The following is a 13,591-nucleotide window of genomic DNA, read 5'->3' on the forward strand; positions in this document are numbered from 1 at the left end:
TATATATGCTAAAGTTCTAAATTATTCATTCATAAGAAGAAATAACCATATACTTTTTTTTTGTTTAAGGATATATTTATATTTGAATATTAGTAATTAAAACAGAAACATTTAGGTAATATCTAAGTAGGGCCTTTTTTTCACCCCTCTACATTGTAGTTCAAATGAAGCCAGAACCGAAGTGCTAATCTACTTTGAGGTTTGCTGATACTATAAAACTGCCAGACTGTAGTAAATATGTGTCCAGAAAATTGGCAAATTATTGAGAGGTTAATTAAAGGACCCAGTGTGAGGATTAACAGTTCTGGAGGTTCTCCTGCCCAATCCAGATTATCCTTGTCCTTGTCCTTGTCCTGGCTGAAGTTTGGTGCCCTCTGGTGGCAGTTGTTTGCTTCAGTTATAAACATAGATGGACATAATTCTGAGTCCCACAATTGGCTGGATGACAGCAGCAACAATTAAGATACTTCTTGGGTTAATTGGTATCGGGTCCAGAGATTGGGCCGGCAACCTAATGGGGACCTAAGGGCCCACCTTCCATCTCTTAGCTTCCCAAGACAAGGCCTCCCTGTCTGACTTTACCTTCTTTTCTCTTGGGGCTGAGTGGAAAGCGAAGTCAATTACCAATCTCATTATATCTGAATTTCCATTATATTGGGGCTGTTACTATGTTTAGCAGGTGTATTTGTAAGAAACTAATGTCAGTCATGTGTTCGCATGAAGTTTAACAGAATATTATAGGAACATACTGAACTCATATGTTTTGGACAACTTGTGATAAGAGTTTTTTTTGAAACGGAGTTTTGCTCTTGTCACCCAGGCTGGAGTGTAGTGGCGCGATCTCAACTCACTGCAACCTCCACCTCCCAGGTTCAAGTGATTCATTCTCCTGCATCAGCCTTCCGAGTAGCTGGAATTACAAGCGCCTGCCACCACACCCAGCTATTTTTTGTATTTTTGATAGAGATGGAGTTTCACCATTTTGGCCAGGCTGGTCTCGAACTCCTGACCTCAGGCGATCTGCCACCTCGGCCTCCCAAAGTGCTGGGATTACAGGCTTGAGCCACCATGCCTGGCCAAGATGCTTATTTCTAATCAGCTTTAGTAATCACTTAGCCTTAATTTGGGAATAGCACTGCATATTTTGGCTGAGGGATATTCTTTTAAACCTGATATGCTGAAGATTATTTGCTTTTATAATAGAGAACGAAGACCAACCTGGGCTGAAGAAAGAAGATTAAATGCTGAAACATTTGGAATCCCACTTCGTCCAAACCGTGGCCGTGGGGGATACAGAGGCAGAGGAGGTCTTGGTTTCCGTGGTGGCAGAGGGCGTGGTGGTGGCAGAGGTGGTACCTTTACTGCCCCTCGAGGATTTCGAGGTGGATTCAGAGGAGGTCGTGGGGGCCGGGAGTTTGCAGATTTTGAATATAGGGTAAGTGTTCTTGTTAATAAATTCTTTGGGGTTGACATACATTTTACAAGACTCAAAACATTTTTGCTTGTTTTTGTTTTGGGTGAATTGTTTTGAGGACATTAGAATAACTTCCATTTTGACTTTTCAGTAGAGGATATACATGATTCAGATGTGTATATAAAAACACTATACAAAAAAGGACAGTATAGTATCACCTTTATTTCATGTTAACAGAATACACTTTTAACACCAAAAGAGTCTGTCTAGAAAGCGCATCCTCCCAGAATGGAAGGGCAAGCTCTAACATTTAATAGCAGTTAACATTTATATAGTATTTACCAAGTACCAGACATTGTATTAAGTGTTTTTTACATATTAACTTATTTAAACGGCACATCAACTCTGTGAGGTAGTTTCTATTATTATCCCTATTTTACAAGTGAGGAAATAGGTATAGAGATATTAAGTAACTTGCGAAGGGTCACATAGCTTGTAAGTGATGGTGCTGGGTGTTGAGCCCAGCAAGTTGTTTCCTGAGTTACTACTCTTAATTTGGTTTTGTGGAAAACTCAGTACATTTTCCCTGGTTTTCTCCTTTCACCATGAACTTGAAAACGCTTCGATATATTGACCTTCAGGAGCTGCTGCTAGAGAATTCTGTAACTCTGTATAGTAGCTTTATGTGTATAATTTAGCTTTTGACAGGTGTCTGTACATTAAGTCAGCATAGTAACTATCTCAGTTAACAGTAAACTATCTTTGTGTATTGATTTTAGAAGTAATGGAGAGGAAAGGCTATACAGAAAGGATCAAAATCTTGTACAGAGCTCCACTTGTAATAGCAACAGGCAGCTGGAAACAGAAAGACCTGTTAGCAGGAGTTCCATTGCCCAGTACTTAAAACTGGCCATTGTTGAGATCTCTCTGGAAAGAGATCAGTATTAGTGGCTTTTGGACCTGCTCTATTAATTTTGATGCCTTTGATATTGTGCCATCACAGCCAAGACTGCCAAAAATTATACTCAGCTCACCAGCTTATGCCATCCACCATGGTGGCCTTATGCAGTTGCAGGACTTCTGACTTGCAAAATCCCCTTTCCAGCTAGGAGAATCTGTCTTAGGAACTCCAGAATAGCCCTTGCTTATCACTGTTACTGCCCTTAAGTTTGCCAGTGACACCTTGCTTACAGAATTCAGCAGTAGTATTTTCACAAATATTTTATTTGCCATCAACTCCTCTGCAGTATTTGACACTGACCAACCACCCACTTTGGGGTCTTTCTTCCTAGTCTTTAAAATACTCTTCTAGATTTTCAATTTATACTCTTCCTAATTTTTTAATACTCTTTATTCTTTTTGGCATGGAGGGCTGTGGGGGGTGGGGTGTCAGGGTCTTGCTCTGTCCCCAGACTGGAGTGCAATGGCATGATCGTAAGTCACTGCAGCCTCAACTTCCCAGGCTCAGGCAGTCCTCCCACCTCAGCCTCCCATGTAGTTGGGACTACAGGCATGCACCACCATGCCTAGCTAATTTTTAATTTTTTTGTAGACACAGGGTCCCACTGCATGTTGTCCAGGCTGGTCTTGAACTCCTGGGCTTAAGCAATCCTCTCACTTCAGCTTCCCAAAGTGCTGGGATTATAGGTGTGAGCCACGGTGCTTGTTCCATCCTCCCTTCTGTAAGCCTGTCTTGGACCCTATATGTTTCTGCACTGCATCTCTGTCTTCACTGTCCTGCCGTCAGCTTAACCTTCCTCAGACTGACCTCATCGTCTTCCTTCTCTCCAGTCATCTCAGCTCTGCCTCCTCCCAGTGTTCCATGATGACTCATGGTATACTGCTCAGGCACTAGGGTATCCGTGATTATGGCCTATTGCTATGTCGTCACATTTATTCCTTTGAGATGTCCCTGTCAACTACCGTGATAACCCACCAGTTGGGCTTCAGATCTTCATCTGTCTTTACCCCCACTTTAAGGCAGATCAGCTGTATTTTGAAGAACCTATGACAACTGCTTGTTGAAGACCACATTGAGTCAGCTTGGTTTGAGAAAAAGTATGTTTAAATTAGACTTGGATCCAGATGAGAACAATAGCAATAGTTACTAGTATGACCTTTCAGACCCTTAGTTTCGACATTTGAGGATAAAGAGTTGCACCATTTATTCTGAAATACACCTTTTAAAGATCATTAAACTTTCAGAGTTGGAAAACATGTGAGAGGTCTGACCTGGTTAAAACATAAACCTCTGGCCGGGCGCGGTGGCTCAGGCCTGTAATCCCAGCACTTTGGGAGGCCGAGACGGGCGGATCACGAGGTCAGGAGATCGAGACCATCCTGGCTAACACGGTGAAACCCCATCTCTACTAAAAATACAAAAACTAGCCGGGCGAGGTGGCGGGCGCCTGTAGTCCCAGCTACTCGGGAGGCTGAGGCAGGAGAATGGTGTAAACCCAGGAGGCGGAGCTTGCAGTGAGCTGAGATCTGGCCACTGCACTCCAGTCCGGGCGACAGAGCAAGACTCCGCCTCAAAAAAAAAAAAAAAACATAAACCTCTTCTGCAGTATCTCTTATAGAGGGTAGGAGCTTACTCTTCCCAAGGGCATCCATCCCACCCGAGGGATATTCTAATTGTTACAATCTCGGCTGGGCATGGTGGCTCACGCCTGTAATTCTAGCACTTTGGGAGGCCAAGGTGGGCAGATCACCTGAGGTCAGGAGTTCGAGACCAGCCTGGCTAACATGGTGAAACCCCATCTCTACCAAAAATATTAAAAAAATTAGCCAGGCGTGGTGGCACACGCCTATAGTCGCAGCTACTCAGGAGGCTGAGGCAGGAGAATCGTTGAACCTGGGAGGCAGAGGTTTCAGTGAGCCGAGATCATGCCACTGCACTCCAGCCTGGGAAACAGAGCAAGGCTCCGTCTCAATAAAACAAAGAAAAAACAAACCTTCCATGCAGTAACTGTGTGTGCTCCATGTGCTTACTAATACAAAGGATTTTTTGACACCATGTCACACTGTTTATCATTTTGAGCCTTTTGTAAAACTCCTGTCACATGTATTGCAGAATTGAAAATGCACTGTCGTAGTTATCTGCATGCATCTTTGCCTACGCTCCTGTAATCCTTGACAGATAGTCCAGCCTCTGCTTAGGTGTTGCCAGGAATGATGGACTCAGCGAACCCTCAGGCATGGCCCAGTGTTTAGGAGGCTTAGTTGTGACATTGCAGTCCCTGCTCTTCTTAATCATGTGAGGATCCCACTTGATATATTTGGCCTCATTCCTCATTACCCTTTAACCTTTACCCTTTAACCTATCTGATTCAAGCAGGTTGCCTCATGGTTATCTCACGTACACATTGTGCTTGATTCCAGCTCCATCCCCATTCATCAGAATTCTTCAGATATGCCAGGCACTATGCTGAGCATTGGTGCTGACCAACGTAGACCCAGCCCTTTTGATGTTTACATTCTGGTAGGAGGCAGACATAGCTGAAAGTCAGGTCTCCTCTTTCACTTATCCTTTACAGTCTTGCCCAAGTTTTGCTCTGTCTTCTCTTCTTTCCTACACTGATTTCCTCCTTTTCTGACCTGTGGCTGTCTGCTTGCTTTGGCACCCATTTTGAATATACTCACATTCCTTATTTTTTGTATTTAGTTTTGTTCTGCATCACCAGCTAGATGAGAACCTCTTGGCTTTAGTGAATATGTATTCTACTTTTCTTTCCACCACAACACTCAGCTCAACAATGGAGCCATAGTGGGCTTGAAGTAATCGCTTATCATGTTGGTTAGGAATTTGCCACTCCAGCCTTCAGTGAGGCCAAAGGTTTGTCAGTGTGGCTAGCCCTTGATTGTTCATTCCAGAGTTGAATAACCCTTTCATCTGCCACTAGAGCCCCGACCCCAGCAGCCCTACACCTCCTAAATCATGAAATCATTTCACCTTGCACCTTTAAAGGTAGAAAATGGTGAGTGATCACTGTCACATAAAGGAAATTTACCACTGAAGATTAAACTCATATCTGAAACATCTAACACTTCCTCCCAGAGATGGACATGGATGACATTTTCCGCAGCTTTCATGAAATGAGTTGGCTTTATTTTTTGTGCTATATTAGCATGAGTCATTGTAGTTTGGGGGTAAGCATAAACAAGATTGGTTGTTTAATGAAAACATGGGTAAAGATAAAAGCATAAAGTTTTAGAATCCTTAAAAGAATCAGCCAAACTAGAATCTCTCCACTACCACATTCACATTAGATGATTAGGAGACTAAGGACCCCAAGAAGTTAATTGTGTGATTGAGGTACAAGCTAACAAAGCCAAAACTCACTCTCTTGACTTCTGGCCTGATTTTCCTTAAGGGTAATGTTGGAAATGTAGGCCAGTGCAATGGTTTACACGTGTAATACCAGCACTTTGGGGGGCCAGGGCAGGAGGATTGCTTAAGCCCAGGAATTCAAGGTCAGCATGGGCAACATAAGGAGTCCCTATCTCTATAAAAAAGTTTAAAAATTAGCTGGAGTTGGCCGGGCGCGGTGGCTCAAGCCTGCAATCCCAGCACTTTGGGAGGCCGAGACGGGCGGATCATGAGGTCAGGAGATCGAGACCATCCCGGCTAACACGGTGAAACCCTGTCTCTACTAAAAATACAAAAAACTAGCCGGGTGAGGTGGCGGGTGCCTGTAGTCCCAGCTACTCCGGAGGCTGAGGCAGGAGAATGGCGTAAACCCAGGAGGCGGAGCTTGCAGTGAGCTGAGATCCGGCCACCGCACTCCAGCCCGGGTGACAGAGCAAGACTCCGCCTCAAAAAAAAAAAAAAAAATTAGCTGGAGTGGTGGCACATGCCTGTAGTCCCAGCTACTCAGGAGGCTAAGGCGGGAGGATCACTTGAACCTGGGAGGTCAAGGCTGCAACAAGCCATGATCACACCACTGCACTCCAGCCTGGGTGACAGAGCAAGTCCGGTCTCAAAAAAAAAAAGAAAGAAATACAAACTTACGGTAAGTTTGGTTCTATGGTGTTTCCCACCCCTTTCCCGTCCCCCGCCCCCTGGTTTCTTTTTTGAGGTGGGAATGGAGATCAGGACTAGTAATAATAATGTAACTAGCTCCTGTTTTATATGCTGCTGTCAGGGAGGTTAAGCCACCATGGTGGGTGATAAAGATTGCATCTGTGTTTCTTCAGATGGGGTCCAAAGACAACAAGGTGTCTGAATGACTCAGCATAATGTTCTCTCTCCTCTCCCCCTTTCATATTCTCCTTTCTCTCTCTCCTGTCCCCATCTCTTTCTTTTTTTTTTTTTTTTTTTTTTTTTTTTTTTTTTACCTTTCAGAAAACCACAGCTTTTGGACCCTAAAAGGTCTGGACTGATCGTACTGCTTTCTGAAAGGTAAAAAAAAAAAAAAAACAAATACCTTGGGAGGTGTGAAGGTTGGCTTTGTGGGGGACAGCAGGTTCATCTTTTAGCTCATTGCTGTCAACTTATGCCATACCGTATGTATTTCAATTTAATAACATTGGGCAAATGTTTTAGTCTTGTATACACAGATGAAGTTAAGTCTCACCTAGGAAATGTCTGTTTCTAACAGTTGGAGTGAGAATCAGCAGTAAAAATCAGGTATATGGTAGCAACTGGTCTAGAGGAAAATAAAAGCCCTTGGCTCCCACCCTTTGTACAGGCCTTTAGTTTAGGGTCAGTCTCACTGGAAATCTTGAGATTTTTATTGCTTTCTCACTGGTTACTTTTTAAAAATTCCCCAGTCAGCTTTCCGCTTTTCAGAACTTATTTTAGATTTAAAAGTTATCCCTTTAAAATTGATTTTTAAACCATTGCTTCCTCCTGGCATGAAATTTTGGAGAGAAATGTTATACTGTCTGGGTATTTTATTGCTTAGTAAAGACATCAAAGACTTGGGGACTTTATGAAACTTGTTTCAAAGTATGTTGACAGTTGTATTTGATGAATTTGACTACTGAGTTGAGGGTTTAAGTTCTATCACGGCTTTTAAAAAATTATTAGAGAGAACAACCAAAGATGAGGAAGTACACCTGTATTTTGGGCTGGGGTTCACCGTTGCTTTAACCTCTACTGACTGGAAGATGCAGTCAACAATGAGGTACTACTGAGTATGGAAGTTATAAAAAGACTTTCGTGGAAATCAGTGAGAGATTTTTCTATGAAAGTAAAAGGGGGGGTATATTTAAAGATAATTTCAAATAAACTTGAGCAAAGTAAAAAGAAATACGCCAATAATTTGGAACATGAGCTAAATTTTTTTTTCTTTTTTAGAAAGACAACAAAGTTGCTGCATAGTCTACAAACAAGTCTCTGAAAATAGGTGAATTTCTAGCTCTTCATGGTCCTGAAAATTGATTTCAGTCTTTGCGAAGAATGAAGAAGTGAATTCGCTGTACATTTGTCACCAGCACTGGGTTTTGTTTTTTGTTTGTTTTTCCGCTTAATTTCAAAGATAAAATGCAGTTACTTTTGGGGGTGGAAGGCTCATCTTAAAACATGAGCATTAAATCTATTTGGAATAGCAGAAGGTTAAGTAATTTCTTATGTATAGTTAAACTAAAGCAGTACTTCAGTGGGACTTACAAGTATTTTTTCATCACTGAAAGGTTTTTTTTTTTAATCACTAAATTGTATTTGGCAATTGCAAGTTGCCTGCAGATAGGGCCGTGATACTGTGTTTTGAGCCACAGAAGGTAATGTGTGTGCGTGTGTGCGTGTGTGTGTGCGCGCGTGTATCTCTTTCCTCCTTTCTTTTGGGGAATCCTGTAATATGAGGTAGCTTATTTCGTCAATTAATTAGGGTGCTGGATGGTAGAGAATTTTGTCAGTCAAATATGTACACACAGTAAATACTGTTTCTTAGGCAAAGGTAACTTTTTTATATAGTTGTAAAATTCCATTATATTCCATTGCCAAAGAAACATTAAGAACTTTGTATAGCTGTATAAAAAGCGACTAATTTTTTAAAGAATAAACGTTTTAAAGTCAGCAAACATACTGTGTCCTTGCAGAAGTTGATGTGCTGAGCAGCAGCATTATGGGTGGGGCTTTTTTTCTTAGTTTTCCAGGCTTAACATTTTTGATTTTGTTTTTTAATGTTTGGAACATAAATGAAGATTTGATCCATTCTTTCATTATCTAAAAAGGATTGGTTATTCATGCTCATTGTAAGAACTTCATTTTGTAGCAAATGACATATCACAGGATCTGTCCAGATAATCGATATTTTCAGTATACAAATGTAAATAATCATAGATGAGAAGGTACTTAGCTGTATTTTCAAATCAGTAATCCTCCCCACCTTTTTTAGGACTTTAAAACTAGGCATCAATGAATCTGTTTTTCCTATTATGCCTGGAATTTAGTCATGATACCTTGACTCATTCTATCATATTTCAAGAGGATTCAGAGTCCTTGAAATTATTTTGGCAGCCTGTAACACACGGCAACACTGGTCCTTGGGCCTATGACCCACAGATGACTCAGTATAGAGCTCATTGCTAATTATAAATTACTAGTGAATCTTTTTGATATTTTAAGCTCTAGTCGGAAAAATCTGGCCACTTTCGTGTTTTTATGAAGGCCATGGAATAAAAGGATCCAAAGATTTAAATATTTTTATCTAATATTTTGATTGTTTTATTAACTTTCTCCTTAAAACATTCAGTAGTGATAAAGATATAGAAACTGCACTGTAGGAGAATTGGAATATTTAAGGCTGGTTGATATTTTTTATTTTAATTTTATATCTTTTGTATAGCTCTACAAGGCAGTGTTTTGTAATTTGGTTTCATTATTAAGATCCGGTACTTGGCAGCCGCAGTTTTAGATAATATTGTTTAGTGCTGTTTGCTTGCATGTTAACAACAAAACCTTTTAGAGGACCCACAAGTCATGATATTGAACACATTTCTGAGGCATTCAGAGCATCAAAGCAAGTACCATGGCAATACATGTGTAGACTGTTTGAGATGTCCCAGGCCAATTTCAAGAAAGAAAACTGTAAATACTAGTTCTACTTGCTCCGAAAGTATGAGTTCATGCGTTTTCCCAGCCCTCTGAATCACTGACTGGGGCGTTTTGTGCTCCAACAATAACTGGCAGCATGGCATACCTGCAGCACACCTTACAATATTAAAGCAAAGTTTTTATTCTAAAACAGAATAAAACTGTTCAATAAAAAATGCTCGTCAAAGTTCTTTCTCTTTAGTAACACTCTGTTTCAGTAGGAACATGATGAAAGGCATCTTTTAAATGGAAGAGCGGAATTATAATGTTTGTATTCCCTGTAATAACTATAAATCAGTTACTTTATTTCTAAGATTGAGTTATTGTTGCAGATGTTTAGGGAAAGCTAAAAGCCCCTTTCTTCCCCTCCTGAGTGTAAATAAAATACTTCTGAGGTCAGATCCGTGACATGAAGAGACTAAGCCAACTAGGCACAGGCCAAACTGGAAACAGCAGCCAGAACACACTCCCTGTGGGCAGACGCATGCAGAAGATGCAGAACCTGTCTATTAGAATAGTTCCCTCCAAAAGCTGGGCTTCATGTGAGGGTAGGGCAAGAGCTCGGGAACGGTAGTGCAGCACAGTGGCTCTCTGTCAGGTTGACCCGACATCCTAGGAGCACAGTCATCTGTTGCTTAATAATAGCGACATGTTCTTATTTTTAAATGGCAATGAGGTCTCACTTCGTTGCCCAGGCTAGTCTCTTAACTCCTGGGCTCAAATGATCCTCCCATCTTGGCCTCCCAAAGTGCTAGGATTACAGGCATGAGCCACCATGCCCGACCATGACACATTCTGAGAAATGTGGTAAGCAATGTCATCATTGTGTGAATGTCAGAGAGTGCACCACACAAACCGAGATGGTATGGCCTACTCCACACCTAGGCTATATGGTATAGCCTGTTGCTCCTCAGCCACAAACTGTACAGCATGTTACTGGACTGAATACTGTAGGCAGTCATAACACGGGTAAGTATTTCTGTAATTAAACACATCTAAGCATAGAGAAAGTATAGTAAAAGTCGGGTATTACAGTCTTTGGGACCACCATTGTATACGCAGTCCCTCGTTGACCAAAACATCCTTAAGTGGTGCATGAGTACTGAGGAATGTGAGGGGATGTGTTTTGATTGTCAAACGACTGGGGATCATCACTAGTATTTAAAAGGAAGGGCCCGGATGGTAAATGTCCTATGCTCTGCCACACAATGAATTATCCAACCCAAAGTGCAGTAGTGCCCCTCTGTTCTGAGAAAGAGTGGCTTAAGTCCCTCCACATGGAAAGACAGTAAGTGGGAAATTATTTCCTGCCAACTTGAAAAATAAAAAAGTTGGCCGGGCGCGGTGGCTCAAGCCTGTAATCCCAGCACTTTGGGAGGCCGAGACGGGCGGATCACGAGGTCAGGAGATCGAGACCATCCTGGCTAACGCGGTGAAACCCCGTCTCTACTAAAAAATACAAAAAACTAGCCGGGCGAGGTGGCGGGCGCCTGTAGTCCCAGCTACTTGGGAGGCTGAGGCAGGAGAATGGCGTAAACCCGGGAGGCGGAGCTTGCAGTGAGCTGAGATCCGGCCACTGCACTCTAGCCCGGGCGACAGAGCAAGACTCCGTCTCAAAAAAAAAAAAAGAAAGAAAAATAAAAAAGTTTACTACTTAGGAAATTTTCCGCGTGGGAGTATTAATATAAAGGGAACTTACTTCCCGTAGCACTGTCAGTATTGTAGAAACATTATCACATAGGAGTTAGGGCTTCATCCTGTTCTCTGTCAGTGCTTCACAAATCTCTGATCAGAATCTACCGAGGAACTTTTCTAAGTACAGATTCCCAGGCCCAGAGAGTCTGATTCTGAAGTTCCCTAGTACAGCAGAGCCCAACATTTTTGGCACCAGGACTGGTTTCACCAAAGACAGTTTTTCCACAGATGAGTGGGAAGGGGGATGGTTTTGGGGTGATTCAAGTACGTTATATTTATTGTGCACTTTATTTCTATTATTACATTGTAATACATAATGAAATAATTATACAATTCACCATCATGTAGAATCAGTGGGAGCCTGAGCTTGTTTTCCTGCAACTAGATGGTCCCATCTGGGGGTGATGGGAGACAGTGACAGATCATCAGGCATGATCAGTGAGTGCGCAACCTAGATCCCTTGCGTGCACAGTTCACAATAGGGATCCCAATTCTATGAGAATCTAATGCTGCTGCTGATGTGACAGGAGGTGGAGCTCAGACAGTAATGCTCGCTCGCTCGTCAGCCCGCCTCTCACCCGCTGTGCGGGCTGGTTCCTAACAGGCCAGGGACCACGACCCACGACCGGTCTGCCACCCAGGGATCAGAGCCCCCTGCTCCAGTAGGTCCTAGGAATCTTATTGGTCCCACAGGTAGTTGTGATGATCTAGGTTTGGGAAGACGGCTGTACAACACCAAAGCTGGCTCCTGCTTTGGGGGTGTTGGTACATTTTCCACAGTAGGATTATCTTAGCATTTTTCCCATCTTTCCAAACCCAGTATATCCAGATTGTGACTGGGGCATGAAGAGAGGGACGGGACTAAGTGTAAAGGAGGGAACAGTTTTGCAGGATGGAATCAGGGGAAATGGGGAGGTTGAGACTCGCGTTTCCTCCAGAGTTTGGGTGCTTTGAGTACTGAGTTTTATGTATTTATTTATTTATTTATTTTTATTCCTGGCATAGGGTTTGTGTTCTTTCTGTCTCTTAATTTTACATGCCAGTTGTCCCTGCCTCTGTGGGTTCTCTGCCCATCAGAGAAGCCGCTCCTTCTGCAGGGCCCCTCTGTTCACAGCATAGGCTGAGAAGCAACTTCTTTTCCTAAGAAGGGTGACTTAGGCCATCTAATCACATCTGGATTCGGTGTGCTGCAGGACCCCCCTGCCCTGTGAGTTCAGAGATGAAGCTGTTTTACGTAGTAAAAGTGGGGAGAGTGTCATGGTATAAAGTAATCAAGGTGAATGGTCGCTTCCTGTAGGAGCGCAGGTGTCACCAATTTGCTTTAGTTGACTGGTTTGGGGGGATTTTTTGAGATGTCACCCAGGCTGGAGTGCAGTGGTGCGATCTGGCTCACTGCAACCTCTGCCTCCCAGGTTGAAGTGATAATCCCCGCAAGCAGCTGGGATTACAGGCATGTGCCCCCACACCCAGCTAATTTTTGTATTTTTAGTAGAGATGGGACTTCACCATGTTGGCCAGGCTGGTCTCGAACTCCTCACCTCAAGTAATCCATCTGCCTCAGCCTCCTGAAGTGCTGGGATTACAGGTGTGAGCCATTGCTCCTGGCCTATTCTGTTTTTAAAAGATAAAAAGTATTAGTAAAATTGGAATCAAACTTAGGAAAGTATCGTAGTACCATTAATCTGTCAATCTGAAGATGCTAAAAGGAGATTTGCTTAGCAGGCTGCCTTGGCTTCTCCCAAGATGGAGAGACGGACAACTTCTTGGAAGCAGTGTCCTCCAGACAGAAATTGGTCAAGGAAGGGAAGTAGGAGAGAGAGCTTTGAGCAGCAGAGGCTTGGCAGCCAGCCAGCAGCCAACAGTGCATGTGTGCATTGGGAAGCTAGTGGTCCAGGGACCAGGCACTGCCCCTGTGGGATCCATCCCAGCCCTCTAAGGAGTGGTGCAAAGATTCTTATCCTGTTTATCAGAGTCAGTGTCCAGAAAAGGAGGCTTGTGGTTTGAGACATCTATAAATCTGGTTCTGAGAGCACAAGGTAGGACTCTGAATCCGATGTGGTTTCTATTCTCCGTGATGGTACAGAGCTGTGAGCCAGTGGTAGGGTGTCCTTTAAATTCCAGCTCGGTTCACTAGTTAATGAACTTGGCTGACTGATAAAAATATTTTCAGGTTTAGCTCATAAGCATATCAACGTAGACCTGAATATAATTCCAGTTCATCATGAGTGTTGATTTTTGAGGAAATGCTTTAAAATGTCCTGATGTCCATGTTGTGGTTTATAAACAAAGCAGGTCTGTGAGGCCAAAGCATATTTCAGTTCAATAGTAAGGCTTTCTTAGAAAGAATGACTCGGCCGGGCGCGGTGGCTCAAGCCTGTAATCCCAGCACTTTGGGAGGCCGAGACGGGCGGATCACAAGGTCAGGAGATCGAGACCATCCTGGC

General features: G+C 42.8%; 1 protein-coding gene across 1 annotated transcript in view; it reads left to right on the forward strand.

The window, feature by feature from the left end:
* Positions 1-9,628, forward strand: part of LSM14A (LSM14A, SCD6 homolog A (S. cerevisiae)) — a 39,259-nt gene extending 29,631 nt beyond the window's left edge. The window contains exons 8-9 of the mRNA XM_011947485.1: positions 1,197-1,435; positions 7,716-9,628. Coding sequence (XP_011802875.1) covers positions 1,197-1,435; positions 7,716-7,739 — 263 coding nt within the window. The 3' untranslated portion in view covers positions 7,740-9,628. The remainder of the gene's footprint in view (positions 1-1,196; positions 1,436-7,715) is intronic.
* The last annotated feature ends 3,963 nt before the right edge of the window (positions 9,629-13,591 follow it).

The sequence above is a fragment of the Colobus angolensis genome, unplaced genomic scaffold (genome assembly GCF_000951035.1).
Source record: "Colobus angolensis palliatus isolate OR3802 unplaced genomic scaffold, Cang.pa_1.0 Scaffold107, whole genome shotgun sequence".
Taxonomy (NCBI): Eukaryota; Metazoa; Chordata; class Mammalia; order Primates; family Cercopithecidae; genus Colobus; species Colobus angolensis.